Below are 17,655 nucleotides of genomic sequence, written 5' to 3' on the forward strand. Positions count from 1 at the left end.
CTTCTATTCACTCCTTTCTCATCAAAAAAAAAAAAAAAAATCTATCATCTCTCAAAACTCTATCCCTAACCCACACCAATAAAAGTTTTTAAAAATAAATTTGATATTTTTTTTGAAAAACTTATTAGAAAATAGTATTCTATTTTTCATAAATTTTAAATAATATAAATTTATATTTGAGAGTAAAATTAGTATTATAGTATCCTATAATTTTTTTAATTTATACGAACCAAACAATGAAATGTGAATAACTCATTCCATTTCCCAATCCACAAATAAACCAAACGTTTTGGGAGAGTGGACCATTCCAATTACCATTCCAATTCATTCTCATTCTATTATCAATTCCAATTCTACCATTGAACCAAACAAGCCCTTAGAGGAATAATTACCAAACAAGATTGATAGTTTCAGATCTTACTAAAAGGAAAAGAAATAGAACCCCTCTTTTATTTATCTTTTTTTTTTTTTCCCACTAACACTATTCAAGATCGAAACTACAAAACTTTCATAATTTAAGAAGAAACTAAAGCAACTGAGAACAAACTAAAAGCCCAGCTAAAAAGCACCAACCAATATTCTTTGTCAGTCTACAGACTCAGAAAAGAATATACATCTTTCCTCCTCAAAGAAAATCACTGAAGGTGTTGAAAATCACTGAAGAAGATGTTGCTCCCAGAAAACTTCGCCTAACCAGAAACCATTTCGCCAGCCTATCAGCCGCCACAGACCATAAAACTTTCTGAGGCCCACTGGTGCATCGCTCCGTCGAAACTGGGTACAACAACAACCTAAATAGCTTTAAATACAGATTTGGACACTCGGCGCAATCAACAAAGTAGAACATAGTCTAAGCACAACTTGATGATATAGACTTTCCAGTTGTTGATCAAACTAATCATGGCTCGCTTGCTAATGCATCATCAGTCTTTTGGCGCTTCGAGATATTGTGCTCATTAGCTTCTCCTTCCGCTGATTGCTCTGATGATGCTGCTCCGTTTCCTTCGATTCCTTCATCTTCCTCACGGTTATGAGACTCATTGAGAGATTGCGGACCTAAGAGAGAGGAGTGCTTGCTGGTGATCTGGCGGCCGGCCCGGACCTTCGGGCCCCAATGCCTCTCGGGATTCGGAAGGAACCGCTTCACCTTCTTGACTTGGGCTTTGCTCAGGGAAGCAGCTGCTCGGGCAAAATTTGCCTACATGGTCAAAATAAAAACAAGACATTCTGGTCTAGGATTTGGTGAAGCTACTGAAAAGGAAACATAATTGAGGTTTTCTGGACAAAAAGGCGCCGAAAAAATAAGAGTATAATGAAGGATCTCGGGTCAAAACATACTTGCAGTGTCGGCTCTTTGGAGAGGATCACAGTACCCGAATGATCCGGTGGCTGCGCTCTAATCGGATGACTATTAACCTATAATGAGTGTACGATTTTAATAAGAGAAAACTAGCATCGGATATATTGGACGACAGGAAGACAGAATTGGAACTATTTTCCAGCAAACGAAATAATTAATGAAGAACCCAAAGATCAAAAGAAGCAAGAATGAAGAACAATGTACCCAGCAGCGCATTATGTCCCAAATGACATCCATGGGAGCATCAGATTTCAGACCCAGTGGATTCACGTGGCTGCCTGAGATGCGATAACCAGCATTTATCACAGCAGAGCGGAACATGACTGCAGAAGGGGATGTGCATTTTAGAGTGGCGCATAAGTTGTGGAGACTGAGAAAGAGAGGGATATCATGTAACTCCTGCATTTGCAATAAAATATTGTGTTAAGAGTACATACATTACATAGAAAAGATTATTTTCATCATAACTACACATTACTTGGCGCAAACAAAGGGCATCTTAAGTACATATAGCTGCAAAACAATCCATTTATATCACTGCAAAATTTGATTGTCCATATTTACTCCTCAGAGGTGTGCTTTCTGAAACAACTACCCTTCTTTTAAGTTGGAGTGCCATCCACTTGATGAGAGTAAATTGGTTTTGCATTAAAAAAAGGATTTCTAAAATAGAAAGCATGTGGTGAAAATTAACGTCATAAATGTAAATAAGGAAACATATGTGTGCAAAGAAGGGTGAATACATAAGGTATACTGGCATTTATGTTGAGTTTTTCTAAGAACATATGGTGAAAATTAAGATTTTACAAAGACACATATAAGTAAATCAACAAATCTTAAAAATAGGCCATGCCGATAGAAGTACAGGCTGGAAGTTAAGGCAATACCTCAGATACCGTCGTCAATACAGCAGTTATCTTCTCATATGCAGGATACCTTTCTTTCATAGCTTTAACGCTTGCTAAAATAGAAAGCACCCATTCTTGGTTGTGCATGGGAGCCGACCATATTGGACCACCCATATTATATTTCTTCCCACAGTGACTGCACTGTTGAGGAACCACGGGACCAAAACCAGGTGCAGGTTTCATGCTGTTATTCTTCAAAAGAAAAACTAAAAATTACTAACCTTTAAAGGGATGAAGACATGAACTCACATATTCCAAGTAATATGGAGATGAATCATTCCAATCAAAAGAATACCTTAGAAACAACCCTTCCAACACTTTGAAGATGAAAAGAATCACAACCAACACACTGGTACACATACGAGAGTTTGAGAGGCGTGTTCTTTATTTCACTTGCGGAACTGCAGAGAAGTTTATTATGGGAAATATAATGTTGTTAAGTATATGATACTCTCACTATAATGCACAAGTGAAGCTAGAGATTGCAAAATAAGTGCCTGTTTAGCGTAGCTTCTATATCGGCTTCACTATTTTGAGAAGCAACAGTCTGCCGTTTGGCAGGCAATACAGCCAGAGCTTTTGCCATGGCAGTGAAATTTGATACGACCTTCTAAGTTCTAAAAGTAGGACCCTTTAGGAGCTTTAATTTCTGCTGTGGCAAAAGGCTGTCGCGGCAATTCTAGTAAAAAGGTTGTTTTTCTTTTTCAAACAGCCTTACTAAAACATCACTTACGTAGAAATCTCCAACTGGACCAATACGGGTCCCAAGTATAGGAGAGTTGCTTCATGATTTAAAAAAAAAAAGAAAAAAAAATCTAGAAAGAAAGAAAGGGATAGGATAAACTTACGTGAATATCCGTACAAAAACCCGGATGTAGAAATCCATATGTACAGAGAGAATTGGTACAATATAACGCTTATAGCGATTTGCATGGCTCTGCATCAGATGATTGACAAAATGAAAATCTTGTTAAAATGAAAGACATGGTAAAATACGGGCCTCAGATGATTGACAAAATGAAAATCTTGTTAAAATGAAAGACATGGTAAAATATGGCTAAAAATGATGGAGAAATACCTCGATGCTAGCAAGGAGGATTCTCAAAGCCATCTCATGGCAATACTTGCCTTTCACAGGGTACGAACCGTACCTACATTCAACTATAAAGGTCACAGGATGGACATGGGAATAGGGGTGGCAATCCAGCTAGCTGTTCGCAAGCCAGCTTGTGTTCGGCTCGAAATGAGCTCGAGATCAAATCGCTCGTTTAGTAAACGAGCTGAACACGAGCTGGATTTTTTAGCTCGTTTAATAAACGAGCCGAACACGAGCTAGGGTCAGCTCGCTCGTGTTCGGCTCGATAACAACTCAAATATATATTTTTTTTATTTATATATATACAGATAAATAATTATATATAATATAATACAAATTTTTATTATTTGATTTTTAGCCCAACCTAAATATAAAGCCCAATTCAATTATAAAATAGCTCTTTTATATGTAAAATCTTGACCATTAGATCAAATCTAATAGGTAAGATCCAATAAATTTATTTTCTATATATTTATTCTTTTTAATCCTTTTAACTTCTTATTCGTGAGCCGGCTCGTATTCGGCTCGCTCGTGTTCGGCTCGTTGACACCCCTACATGGGAATACCATTTCTCTCTTTTAACAAAAACACCACTAAAAATCTCACTTGGAATAGCAGACCTCCCCACTGCCCCCACAGAGAACTGCCATGTCAGTAGCAGTACACATTAAAATGCCCCCATCAGCAACTGATTGTACAGCTGAGTCCAAGAACACAGAAGGTGATCCATAGGGATCAAGATCAACCTGCAAACTATATCAAGTTAGAAGAACTCCAAAATACTAAATATTCTCCAGAAAAGATTATTAAAGAAAAGAAAGATGCTACTTGCTAATAGCTGAACCCATACCCATCATGTTACTTATATTTAATTCAGATATGAGGAAACAAAATTTTAAGATTTCGAGCTTTAATAAAACAAAATAATGGCTTTTCTGTGCGTTCCAAATGTTGTTGACAAAGTTGTCATATGAACCACAGACCACACCAGTACCAGCTGACCAGGCCCATTTCTATAGTCCAAGCATTTGGAAAATTTTGCGACTATCTAGGACACATGCCCAGGTCACTGCTCACTTTTTCCACAGAAAAGTACGAACTTTGATTCATCTATACTTATTGTGAGAGAATGTAACAATGCGAGGATAAGAATTGTCTGCAAACAATCGTACAAATAAAGATCAGCACCATCTTTCAATTAATCTTTGCTGGAATATGGGATCAGTCATTAAATGCAGCAAGAAATTTGTCCTTCATGTTTATTTTTACAAGATTTTTATCCCTTTGTACTTGTGCTTAGGATACAGATGTGATGAAGTGATAATTATCGTCAAACAATATTGCTAACAAGAGTATCACTTTTTCCCCTATTTAAGGATCCAAAATATGCCACTGTCTTATATCATCCGACCTTCCTCAGGCCAAACATACAGGTTAATATGTTTCCAAAAATGTAAATAATCTGAAAAAGTAAATAATCATTACGTAAGTAGAGAAGAGGAATATGATGTATATACCCCAAGTTATCTATTTATTTCTATCTCAGTTACAGAACACAAAGTTACCACATCAAATTCTTTTGGGTGAGTAAGCATGTAAACTCGTGCATCAGCAAGATGAGCTTCCACTTTTGAACAAGCCAGGGAACCATTGAATTGTATATTTTTCTTGCAAGCTTCAACAGATGCTGTTAAAAGGAATTTCCTGCTGTTATTAGGAGTTGCAGATAGAAAATACATAAAAATAAAAAGAAGAAGAAAGAACAGCGTCAAAGCACCTTTGTCATTGTCTAAAGCAATCACTTGTCCTATTCCGTCTACTTCACGGGCATATCGTAAAGCTCTTAACCCAGAAGCAGCCAAAGCCTGCAAAATTCTGGTGAGTAACCTGAACAAGAACTACATTATACTATAAAACAAAGGCTTAATTGCAACAGGTATGCTTTAATCAGAAATGATTATTACTAGAAACTCAAAGAGGGGACAATATAATATTTTTCCATTTCACCTCAAGAACTTTAGGTGCCTTGAGTTCCCTCGGCCCTTTCCATTTCATGTTCCTCGGTTCCTGTGAGTTATCTTCTTCGCCCTCTACAGATTGGTTTAACGGCATGTCACGACCTCCATTTGTTTCCTCAACGTGTGGGGCCATTGCCTCCTCCTCTAGTATAGATCCACTAGTGCCTTCAAGTACCATTTCTTCCAATTTTCTCTTTTTGTCCAAAATTGCTGCATGCTCTTCCTGTCGCTTAGCGATGAAGGTCCTCAAAATAGCGATGGACATGTCTCGGTTGTTAACCTGATGATAACAATTTGCTGTTAGTAGAAAGCTTTAATCTTATTGAAGCTATCACAGCGTAACGACTTTTTGTCCATGATTCTAAGTAAAACAAGACATTAAAACTTTATTTGTTTCATGCTTCAACACATCATGCTAGCTCAGATTACTTGGATAAAAATACATTAGATATGTTCACTCAAGCTAAAAAAAAGATGAGAATAAGTATAATAAGAATTAGAAGATATCCATTGCTCTAACATCTAAAATAATATCACACTAGTTCATCAGCTACAAAGCCATTTAATTCTTAGTGAAACTTAGAGAACCATAACTCAAATTTTACTTTAGGTAGGTCGTAATTGCACCAAATTCCCCACAAAAAAAAAAAACTAAAGTATACAGTGTTGAAGGTCAAACAAGATTGAACAATAATCGTTCAAACTCTTTAATCGCAAAAGAACAAAAATCTCTTCTTTTGCTACTTGATAGTCTTTAAATCCAAATTAAATCACTTCATAGCCTACAAAACCCAACCTTTAGCAATACTACAAATATAAATCATTAAAAGAGTCAAATTTTATTTTTTTAAAAAAATAGTTCAAGTAGCGATCACAATCTACTAAAAAACCTAGATTATCAATGGGAAATAGCAAAATCGATTCACCTGGGCCTTGTTGAAGAATACGCTGTTGCTCGCATGCATGAGGATCTCCGCCTCCCCTTCCTTTATCACCGTGTACCCCTTGAGCTTCTCCGCTACGTCTCCCATGGTCTCGATCCGATCATGAACAAGCTAAGAGAGAAAGACTCGGATAATTTAGGGCGAAGATACGAGGAGAGATCGGGATTGCGATGCCTAGGGTTCACGCTATGAGACGATCGAATTCGATTAGAGTGTGTTTGGTTCCATGTAAAACTATGAAAAAAATATTTCGATGGAAAAAAAAATTTCGGAGGAAAATAAATTTTACGCTCTCTAGTGTTTGGTTTCTAGGAAAAAAAAAGTAGTTTTTCGTTATGGTTGTTTGGTTGAAAGAAAAAAAAGAAAAAATTATAAATAGAAAACTATTATATATATTTTCTCTTATTCTATATATTATATATTATTGATATACAATAATTATCATATTACATATATTTTAGTATTATAGTTTATATTTATAAATAAAATATTATATAATATTATATTTATATTAAAAATAAAATACTATCTTTAATATATATATATATATATATATATATATATATATATAGAAAAAAGTGGGGGGATAGAGGTCCACCGTAGACCTCTCTCTCGCGGTCCATGAGGTGGAGCGCATGCCCGCTTCACCCCCAACGCCGCAGTTTTTCGCCGGTGGGGGAGAGAGAGGTCCACCTCGTGATCCACGAGGTGGAGTGCACCTCGTGGACAGCATGCCCGCTTCCCTCCCAACGCCGCGATTTTTTGGCGAGGTTTTCGTTTTCCGCTCGGTTCGAGCGGAAAACGAAAACCTTTCTTTTCCACAAAATCTGTAAACAAAATTTTCCGAAAAAATTATTTTACGAGCAAAAAAATACCGGAATTCTAGTTTTCAACCGAAAAAAATTTCGGGGTAGTTTTACGCGGAACCAAACACACCCTTTGGCGATGCGTCGAGCCCATAACGGGTCGGGTTTTTTTACGAGTAAATAGTTAACCAGCCGGATCTATTTGCTTAGGACCTTTTTGTTTTGGGTAAGTTTTATGATTCGAATTTGTTTACAGTAAAAATTACTAAGGCTCAAACTATTTACAGTAACAATTATTTTTATTTTTTTTTCCTACAACACTGTAAGATACCATTTCGCCAGGAATAAATAATTTTTGTTTATTAAGCATAACTTTTAAAATAAATAGGAACTAGAATAATTTGTGTTTGAACATGAATTAGATTATTATGGGGAATAAAAAATATTTTATTTGTATAATTNATATATATATATATATATATATATATATATATATATATATATATATATATATATATATATATATATAAATTTATTAATTTTAATAAAATCTCAGAAAAATTCGATGTGAATCAATAAATTCAAAATAATTAAAAGTTAATGGGTTCTTAATCAAAACGAAGTAAAGTTCCGAGAGGAGGCTATTTCAGAATAGCCTATAGTTGAAGTGGACTCCATGTACAAACTTTACCTACTCAAAAATCCAATCTTTTAACAATGAAACGATTAATAGGATAGAAATTTAGAGTTTCGTCGTCACCTTAGCAGGTGCTGAGGGCACCGAAGAAGAAGAAGCAGCAGAAGCTTCGCCCTTGTTAGATCCTTAAATAGCAACCAAAAAGGAAAAAAAAACATTAAAAACAAATGAGAAATTGAATACGAACAACGAAACGAGGATAGGGGCGAGATGAAGAAGAAGAAGAAGAAGTGGAGGAGGAGGCGATCGCACCTTGCTCTTTCGCTTGCTCTTCTTATTAGGGTTTTTGATCTTCCGAACCGTCGCTCGCGAGGGCTCTTTGACGATGGAATTTTTTTCTTTTTCTTTTTTTTCTTTTTTTTTTTTTTTTCTTTTTAACTCTCTCTTTTTACCTCACTGTTTGCGGAACCGCTGAAACCCCCAACCCCTCCTTTAACCCCAAACAAGAATTTTGGAAGATGGGGTTAGCCAAGTCCACCCCAACCCAGAAATAAGGATGGGATTAAGTTAATCTCATCCCTATTTTATTTTTAAATATAAATATAAAATTTTAATTTTTAAATTTTAAATTTTAAAATTTTTAAATTAATATTTTATTTTTAAGAATTTAAAATTTAAATTTATTATTTTTAATTATATAAATTTTAAATTTGATATTTTATATTTGTAACTTTAAGTTTTTAAATTTGAGATTTAAAAATATATATTTTAATTTTAAATTTTAATATTTAAATTTTAAATTATTATTTTAAATTATTTAAATTTTAAATTTAAATTCAAATATAATAATTAGGGCAATATTATTATTTTTTATTTATAACTATCCACTATCCTTCTTACTCTACTTACTCTAATCAAATACTATTTTATTTATATCTGGACTATACCCAATTCTTAACCAAACACAAAATTACTCTAGTCCAACCTTAATCCTGAACTTAATCTTATTTTCTGAAATAACTAGTTCTTACTTAATCCCGAACCAAACAAAGCCTTAAAGAGTTTGATGGGCAAATACAAAGAGCGGAGCTACTGCCTTAATTGAGCCATTGGTCCCTAACCTTTACTCTATTTTCACTTTGGCGCCTAATCTTTTCTCTCTTTTTTTTCTAGCCGCAATTGCTTATATACTCACGAAAAAAATTTTCGGCTTTTTTTTTTATTCTTCTTAGAAGGTTAATATTAATGTTTCAAATTATTTTAAATACATTTTTAGAGATAAATTCTATTAGCGAACGATTAGGAACATTTGTTTCTTTATGAAATTTCTATTTTGCTCTTTTAACATTCTACTATCACCAATTTTTCTGATTCATCCTTAAGTTAATGGCAAAAGTGGTATATTGATTTTTTTTAACTCTGGCAGAAATTTAACTCTGATTTTACCCGAGATAACTTAACGGGTATAAACAGTAGAATTATTTTTATATAAGGAAAAAAAATATGATGGATATATTTGAAACCAAAAAAAAAAGTATGTAAGATATTTTAGAAATTTTAAAGAGTATATTAGATATTACCCCTTTTTTCCTATTAGTTTCTAATATTTATATTTTATTTTTGTTTTATCCTAAGCATCTAAATTTTTCTTAATTTTGATGGATAGGCCACGCCAACTCCACTAAGATCTTATTTACTCATATAGATCATGATCATGATCCGATAACTCTGGATCACTTTTGATACTGACTTTTTAAGTCTCTAAAAATATTTAATTACATGTTCTGCTCGACGCCAAGAATGTCAAATGCTCCAAAAGAGGTCGTAGATATTGTGTGCGAGATCAAGATGATCGTCAGCACAGAGCATGACATTAAAGGTGATAAAATTGCGCTTTGATATAATGCGGGCACAGTGACCAAAGTAAAAAAAAGGAGTAAAAAATGAGGGGTCATCAGTGCATCAAGTTTAAAGATCAAGGATCTAAGCGCAAAAAAAGGACCAAAATGAAAAATTGAGCCGTGCTCTGCGACCTATTAGTACGGGTCGGGTCAATTTTTAGGATTTGGACCCAAATTTAATGAGGTTCCAATTGGTGAATAATTTGGGTAAACTTCAATTTACTCCCATATGATTTAACATATTTTACTTTGCCATCCGTGGTTCAAAAGTTGTACGGTTTTATTATTATTATTTTGTACCATACCGATAATAAACAAGATAGAAAAGTGATATTATTTGTAACCTACAGGAGTATATAATATAGCATTTTGCATTTTACCGTCCTTTAAACTGCATTTTATTACCTGAAAATTTTTAAAATATCACACTAGTGCCCTATTTAGCAGAATTTTTTTTTGCGACAAAATAAAAGTAAAATCTTATAGTAGTTTAGTGAAAATGTTTGGAACAATTGGTGGCTAAATAAAATGCTCTAAACCACAAGGGGGTGAATTGAAGTAAAATGTTGTGTATCTACAATAACTAGGGGTGTCAATGGCTGGATACCCGAAATTTTATCCAAATCCAAAAACGAATAGGGAAGATTAATTTGATGCTTAACGGATGTAGTTATGGATATGGATATAAAAAAAAAGGAAAATCCAACATATTTGGATTCGAGCATGGATTTTCCCAGTATCCGACCTGAACCGAAACTCAACCAGAATTTGAATTGACTTTACATTATATAATATATATAAATATTTGATGTTATATTTGAGTTTGTATTTTCAAATTTTAAATTTAATGTAATATATTTTGAAATATGAAAAAAAGAAATAATTATTTTGAAATACTAAACGGTTCACAAATTAGCTAGTCTATCAGAATCTTACGATCTATATGAAATTCTATTAAATTTTCTGTGGTCCAAATTTATTTGTTTATATATTTTTTAGGCCAAAATACAGAAAATCTATCTGTAAATAATCATTTTTATGCTTTTCCGTTCTACCTTTCAAAAGTCTATATTTTACCCTCTTAAAATTTCAAGTTGATATATTTAACCCTTTCCATAAGTGTCATCACATTCCACCCAATTATTATAATTTATATTAAAAAGTATTCTAAAAATGCTAGAAATATACTAAAAAATTAATTTTTTCTTATAAAAAAGGTAAGAATAATTTGATAATTTCGCCTTTTTTCATTAATGTCATAATTTTCTAAAAATATTTCTGAAATTTTATGGGTGAAATATATTTTTTGAAAGCCATAGAGAAAAAGTGAAAAACGAATATTTATGGGAAAATTTTATATATTTTAGCCTATTAATTATTTATTTAAATTTTAAAATTTATATTTGTTCGTTCCAAATTTAAAATCTACCATGCATAGGGGTGTCAAACAGGCCGGGCGGTCCGCGGCCCATCCGGCCCGGCACGAGAGTGGGCCGGGCCAGGCACGGCACGGCACTGTAGCGTGCCGTGCCGCCCGGCCCGACCAGTTAAATCGGGCCGTGCTGGGCTTCGCTCCCGCGGCCCAATGGCCCGGCACGGCCCGGCACGACATAGGCTTGGGTCGTGCCGGGCCTAGAGGGTACCCAGGCCCGGCCCGGCACGGCACGGCCCGGCCCGTGTGGCCAGGCCCTCCCGAGCCGGGCCCAGGAAGGGTCTTGGGAGTTGGGTACAAGGCTGCACCAACTCCCAATGCTTTGGGAGGCACCAACTCCCAATGAGTTGGGCTGTGGCCTGTGGCTTTGGGACTCCCAATAGTCAAAGATTGGGTTGTGGCTTTGGGAGTTGGGCTTGGACTAAAATGCCCTTCCCAACAGTCAAAAATTTGACTGTTGGGAGGGTATTTTGGTCCCAAAAATTTAAAATTTTAAAATAATTTAAAATTTTAATATTTTTATAAATATATTTTAAAATTTTAATTTTTTTTACTGATATATTATTTTTTAAAAAATTAATATTTTTATTTTTATTTTTTAAAAAATTTAAATATTTTTAAATAAAATTAATAAAATAAAAAAGAGCTGGCCCGAAGCCCGGCCCGGCCCGGCACGGCCCGTGCAGTCCGGGCCGGGGGCCCGTGCTGGGCCGGGTTCCAAAAAATTTGGCCCGGCACGGCACGGCCCGATTTTGGGGCCGGGCCGTGCCGGGCTGCCCCCCGGCCCGTTTCGGCCCGGAAAATGTGGGCCGTGCCGGCCCGGCACGGCCCACATTACATCCCTAACCATGCATATTAAATTCTAGAGTTTATGGTTCAGATTTATTCTATGTTAAAAAGTTTAAGGTCCAAGTTTTTAGACTTTATTTCTTAAGCTTGTGGATAAATTGTTTAGATTTATTCTACTAAAACTCTACTGTTCAAGATTTACTAATAAGTCCTTGTTTTGACTACTATTTTGCACTGTATATAAAAACACTACACTTGTTAATTAATACTAATTCTTACAAAGAAATTGTACCTAGTACAGTTTGCAAAGGACTTGATGCTTGGTATACAAATTTTCAAGATTTTAAACTTGATGCTTGGTATACAAAATTTCAAGATTTTAATCTAGTTATTTTATATTTTTAATTGAGTTTATTTCAAAAAACGAACATAGCGGAAGGCCCAAATATTTGACCAATCATCTTAAAATGCATCATTTAACTTTTGGATAAATTGCACCGTTAGTCACTGTAGGTGAAGGTGGTTAGGATAAAATCTGATCGAATCCGACAGCAGATTCGGTAGAATGTGCATATGACTGTCAAAATTTAGCATTTGACGTATATTCGTATCCAAATTCATATTCAATGAAAAGTTAAAAAACTATGGATGCAGATATAGTTTCTTACAAAATTTGTCCATATTCCACCGTTTTCATTTATAAAATTTCAGATGGATGATAATATACATTATAGGAAAATAAAGAGGTTTATATTATATGCTTCATTTATTTTACTATAAAATTCATGATAAAATTACATTTATATTTATTAGAATATCGAGTTTTATTGAATAAAATATAACTATGCAAAGTTTTGAGTACGAATGTAAATCTTTAATTGCATTGTGTATTTTATTTGTACTAACTTTTGTTCATATTTATATATTATGTTAGTATATATTATTGTCCAAATAATATTTGAATATGAATAGGAACGACGCATTATATAGAAAAAAAAAATAAGTTGAATATGATAATCGAGTCCATGTATTATTGTGATATATTCTTAAAAGGATATATGACGCCCCAACTTTCCAAGGGGTCACCCATCCTAGAATTACTCCCGTCCTAACATGCTTAACTCACCACAAAAAATGCTTAAGTCGGGTTAAGAGTTTAGCCCTATTATATATCATATATAGGACTATCTGGGTCTCACAATCTCCCCTCCTTTAAGCTCTGATGTCATCGTCAGGCTCAAACTCACAAGTACCAGGCGATGTGAGACTCATCTCGCTAGCCCGTCATCCAAACCCTAGCTCAGCCGAGACTCATCTCACATTTCTGACTGTTAATTGGCTCTGATACCATCTGTGACGCCCCAACTTCCTAGGGGGTCACCCATCCTAGGACTACTCCCGTCCTAGCGCGCTTAACTCTCTTAACCTCTTGGGCCTTGCCATCACCCAAAATGCTTAAGCCGGGTTAAGAGTTTAGCCCTATTATATCTCATATATAGAACTATCTGGGGTCTCACAGGATAACTAGAATTTAAACTTGCCAGAATATTCTTATTGTTTTCCAACACCACCCTGGTAACAAAGCGCCGGTCGATGGTGCTCCACGGGGCGACTTTCGTAACAGTGCCAGGGTCAGGCGCCGAGTTTGCCTCGGAGAGGGCGGAGAGCAGATGGCGTGGAAGGCGCCGATAGCCAGCGTGTCCTCAAAGTAGTCCGACACCCGCAGGGGCGGAGCCATTGAGGGTCCACAGTGGCCATGGACCCCCCACCTAAATTTTTTTAAAATTATATAAAAGTCCTTTATAATAAAAATTAAAATATCATAAATTTTAATTTTAGGGGACCAAATTAATTTTTTTAATAAAATTTATGTCTCAATTTTGTTTCAAATATTTTGGTCATTTCTCTTCAACTCTTACGTTCTTGTTCCTCTTTGAGCATATTGTCATTAATTATTGTTGCTAGTAATAACTAATTAGTGAATCTGACAAACTTTTTTTCTTACTATCCGAGGTCGATTCTTTTTCCTATCATATTTAAATCTTGGCCCCCCAAATCTTAATTTCTGGCTTCGTCCCTGGACACCCGGCCGCCCCCCAGTGACACAAACAGGACGTCGATCGACACCGACAGTGCTTTCGGCTTTCCCTCCTTGGGTACATGATCCAACTTAGAAGCTGAAGTAGCTTCCTCTCCTAGTCTCGGAATTCTCTTCTGTTTTCTAGCTCTCGCATTTTTCTCTTGCACCACATTCTATTATTTATTTTACGTATTATTTATTTTACGTAAGGAAATAGAAATTAATTTTTTTTCTAAGTCCCGCCAAAAAATGGGTCTGTCGACAGACCGAAATTTGAAATACGTACTTTTATATATAGTATAGATAGACTAGTTGAATGTACGTACAAATGCACGTAACAATTAATTATTTAATAATTATTTTAAATTAATATGAAATTGTACATCATATTTATTAAAAAATTTACAATTTTTTAAAAAGTAAATTTATTTATTATATACTATTAGAAAATACCTACCATATTTTGTCAACAATAATTATATAGTTTTTTTTTTATTTTATAAAATTTATATATAGTATAGATATAGATATACATTAAATATTTTTCTGATAAATTTATATATAGTGTAGATATAGAATAGAGATAATATATATATATATATATATATATATATATATATATATATATATATATATATATATATATATATATATACATGTAAGGACTGGAGATTTTTGACAGTGCCACTAAACTTCCTGCTTGACGATGTTTATGTGGTGTAATTTTAATTACATAAAGCATTCGTCAAAGTTTCAGTAGAAAATTGGAGCTAAAACGGAAGAAAGTTACGCGATTATTAGTTTTCCTTAAGGAATAGTAACTCCGGTTTTCGCGTTGAAGCACGGACAGTAAAGTTGGCTTTCACGTGTATCGGACTCCGTTCATATCAGTCACAATAGCTCGTTTTCGACGGTTCAGTTGTTCTGGACTACTGGCGTGCTTGAGGATTTGAGTATTTGAACGCATCGGTTTCGAGAAAAAATCCGGAATAAAAGTCGTTTTATATGTATTGTCGATGATATTTGGCCTTTTGGAGAAGAGAGTGGTTTCCGTCGCAAAATTCCGCGACCGTTTGAGGTGAAACGAAATCGTGGCTCTTTGTTGTCCCGAGGTGCTAGATCGCACTGGTAACGATCCGTTCGCAAATCCGATCGACGGATTGCGAGAGTCGTACGTTGATCGAGGAGAGGTCGGTCGAGGCAAATTGGTATTTTTGCGTAAGTCGCGAGATTTTGTACGTTTTGTGTGGAGATCGCACGGAGAAGGGGATATTCACGCATTTGTTACTCAGGCTGGGATGGATTTTAGCTTAATAGTAAGTTCTAGTGGACTTTTCTTGCAATTTTTGCGCCTCTACTTTATTGTTTCTAGGGTGTTTTTTGAGATCCAGCCCTAGATATCCTAAGCTTAACCTAACCGCACACCCAGCACGTTCTTGCCTCCTGCCCCTGCCGGCTCGCGTTGCGGCCGCCGCCGAGCAGGCCCCGCGGCCCGGGAAACCGCTGCAGCCAGCCTTCTTCCTCTCCTCGTCCAACCTCCCCCATCCATTCTAGACCGAGGGAGTGGTGAGAGGTTCCGCCCGCCTCTGGAAGTGAATCCTCGCCTTCCTTCCACCTCAGGCGTCTCCTTCCTCTAGCTCCGCGCCACCCCTGACGTCGCCGGATGCCGCCAGAGGAAGCTGCGCGGCAGCCCCGGTCAGCCCAGACCCGAACATAGGCCGGCTCAAGGTTGCGGGACTTGGGATCCGCACTTCCCCTTACGGTCCAATGCCCGCCTGTCGACCCGCGGACCTCAGCAACACCGACGCCCGGTCCCGGGCGTCCCCGCGCGGCCGCTGCCCGCGCCAAGGTTCTCCGCCGCTGCTCGGGTCCTGGCGGCAGCGAACCTTGGGGCCGCGCACACTCCGAGCGCCGCGTTGCCTCTGAGGTGAGCACCCCTTCCCTTGGTCTCGGGCACCGGCGATCTTGCCCGCCCCGACCCCTCCGCCGCCGCGCCCGCCGGGGCAAGCTCGAACCCGAGAGGAACTCGGCGGCTTTGAACTGCGCTTGCGCGCGCACCGGCCACTCCGCCTGCGGCCGCCACCTTCCCCGGATCCCCAACTTGCGTCCATCACTGGCGCGAGCGCACGCCCGACCGCCGGCGACGAGCCCCTAGCTCTCCCACTGGTCCGTGTAAGCACTTTTACGTTGACAGCACTGGTAGTTTAGAGTTCCTGTCACCTCTTCTGGTGGATCCGAGGATACTTGACATCCGAGGAAGTGAGACGGATATCTCAGCATCGCTGGGGCGTGGACGATCGTACTACCTTCCGACAGGATGTCAACGTGCCTAGTTACGCAATTAGAGGCGATCTTATGCGCTGAGTGCGCGCCAATTATCGCATTTCTCGCACCTTTGCGCACTGCCACAGGGCGGCAGGTGCTCCGAACAGGCGAGGCACGCTCTCGGCATGCGAAGCCTGTCAGCGGTTGTCTTCGCTTGGTTCGATTGACTGCCTCGTTTGTCGTCGATCGGACAATAAAGCCTTGAACTCACATAAGAATAATGTTGATTTTCGAGCAGTTGCGAAGGGCTTTATGTGCAAGTTTGATCTGTCTTGGCTGCTGTGGCAGCAGTTAGGCTAAGGGTAACCTCTGGACTGATCGTCCAAGCCAAGAAAAAGGCCTTTGCAATGGTCGGAAAGAGATTTTCGACGCGTTTTCTCGGCCAAAATCCGACGGAACGCGAGATCGGTTCGATTCCTTCCGATAGTGCTTTCGTGAGAATTGTGTAGTCGCTGAGCCTTGTTGGCTGACTCGCATCATTTTGAAGGTTCGAAAAATGAGCGTTCCTGTGAGCGACGGTAGCTTCCGGTGTCGAATTAGACATTCGGAACCGCGACTCGAAACGAATTATCCGACGATAGTGTGTTTCGACGGTGAGTAAGTGGTGTTTGCTGGCATGATGCCACGATTATTTATGTTTAGTGCCAGCAGGTGATCATAGCTCAAGTCGGTATGTTCTGGGACAGTTCGTGGCTCCCGGCGGGTCCCCGTGCGATTATGGGACTTCGGCGTTATACGGCGATCGTTTGAAACCGATCTCCATGGTTTTGCTGTAGTTGTGGATCTAGTGATTATTAGTTGTGTGAGACCTAACCCGGTGGACTTACCTTATGTGTGGGCTTGATCTTTTTCGTCAGGAGAACAGGCGCAGCATTTGTACGAGGTGGTACTTCGATCGACGTCGTAAGTGGTTCCTCGGTAGATAGCGTTTCCTACTCTGGTTCTCTCTTATTATCTGGGCATTTATATAGTATATTTAATAATAGTATTGAGCTTGCATCCCCGTTGTTTCTATTTATACTCTATCATATGTTCTTCTATGCTTAGTATCATGCGTAGAAGTAGATAGTTTATCACATTGTGACTATCCCGTGGACCTGATTGTCGTTCTCGTACTTTTTCCGGAACTGATTTGGTCGGTTCTCGGTATTCTTTCGTGACCTGGAATTGTCGCGTTGTTGATTATGTATTGTTTCGGTCTGTTTCTTAGTCTGTCGTTCGATGACTCTTGAGGTCGTGACCTGAGAGGTAGGTAGATTGTCGGCTGTAGCTGACGGTAGTAGTTCTGGCTATATAAACACTCTGTGACTATCGTTCGCGTTCTTGGTTCGTATTTTAGTTTGACAGAGCAGTATCTAC

At 37.6% G+C, this 17,655-nt stretch overlaps 1 protein-coding gene across 3 annotated transcripts; it reads right to left on the minus strand.

Moving 5' to 3' along the window:
* LOC109712982 (probable tRNA (guanine(26)-N(2))-dimethyltransferase 1) lies at positions 422 to 8,243 on the minus strand. 3 transcript variants are annotated; one of them, XM_020236878.1, is made up of 14 exons: positions 8,082 to 8,241; positions 7,893 to 7,954; positions 6,309 to 6,437; positions 5,372 to 5,662; positions 5,142 to 5,229; positions 4,930 to 5,051; positions 3,971 to 4,110; positions 3,347 to 3,419; positions 3,117 to 3,205; positions 2,564 to 2,669; positions 2,248 to 2,460; positions 1,565 to 1,759; positions 1,339 to 1,416; positions 422 to 1,198 (listed from the first exon to the last, which is right to left on the minus strand). In XM_020236878.1, exons 3-14 carry the CDS (start codon positions 6,411 to 6,413, stop codon positions 899 to 901), a joined length of 1,800 nt encoding a protein of 599 aa, XP_020092467.1. In that variant the 5' UTR covers positions 6,414 to 6,437; positions 7,893 to 7,954; positions 8,082 to 8,241; the 3' UTR covers positions 422 to 898. The 3 variants fall into 3 exon arrangements, with proteins under 3 accessions (XP_020092467.1, XP_020092468.1, XP_020092470.1); XM_020236881.1 differs by having other exon boundaries at positions 1,024 to 1,179; positions 8,082 to 8,243; XM_020236879.1 differs by lacking the exons at positions 7,893 to 7,954; positions 8,082 to 8,241 and having other exon boundaries at positions 6,309 to 6,460.

The sequence above is a fragment of the Ananas comosus genome, linkage group 7 (assembly GCF_001540865.1).
Source record: "Ananas comosus cultivar F153 linkage group 7, ASM154086v1, whole genome shotgun sequence".
NCBI classification, from domain to species: Eukaryota; Viridiplantae; Streptophyta; class Magnoliopsida; order Poales; family Bromeliaceae; genus Ananas; species Ananas comosus.

Coding starts and splice junctions, on each gene's coding strand:
- LOC109712982 (XM_020236878.1), bottom strand. CDS start 6,413: ATGGGAGACGTAGCGGAGAAGCTCAAGGGGTACACGGTGATAAAGGAA. Junction 5,663..6,308: donor TATTCTTCAACAAGGCCCAG/GTGAATCGATTT, acceptor TGTTATCATCAG/GTTAACAACCGAGACATGTC. Junction 1,417..1,564: donor GGGACATAATGCGCTGCTGG/GTACATTGTTCT, acceptor CACTCATTATAG/GTTAATAGTCATCCGATTAG.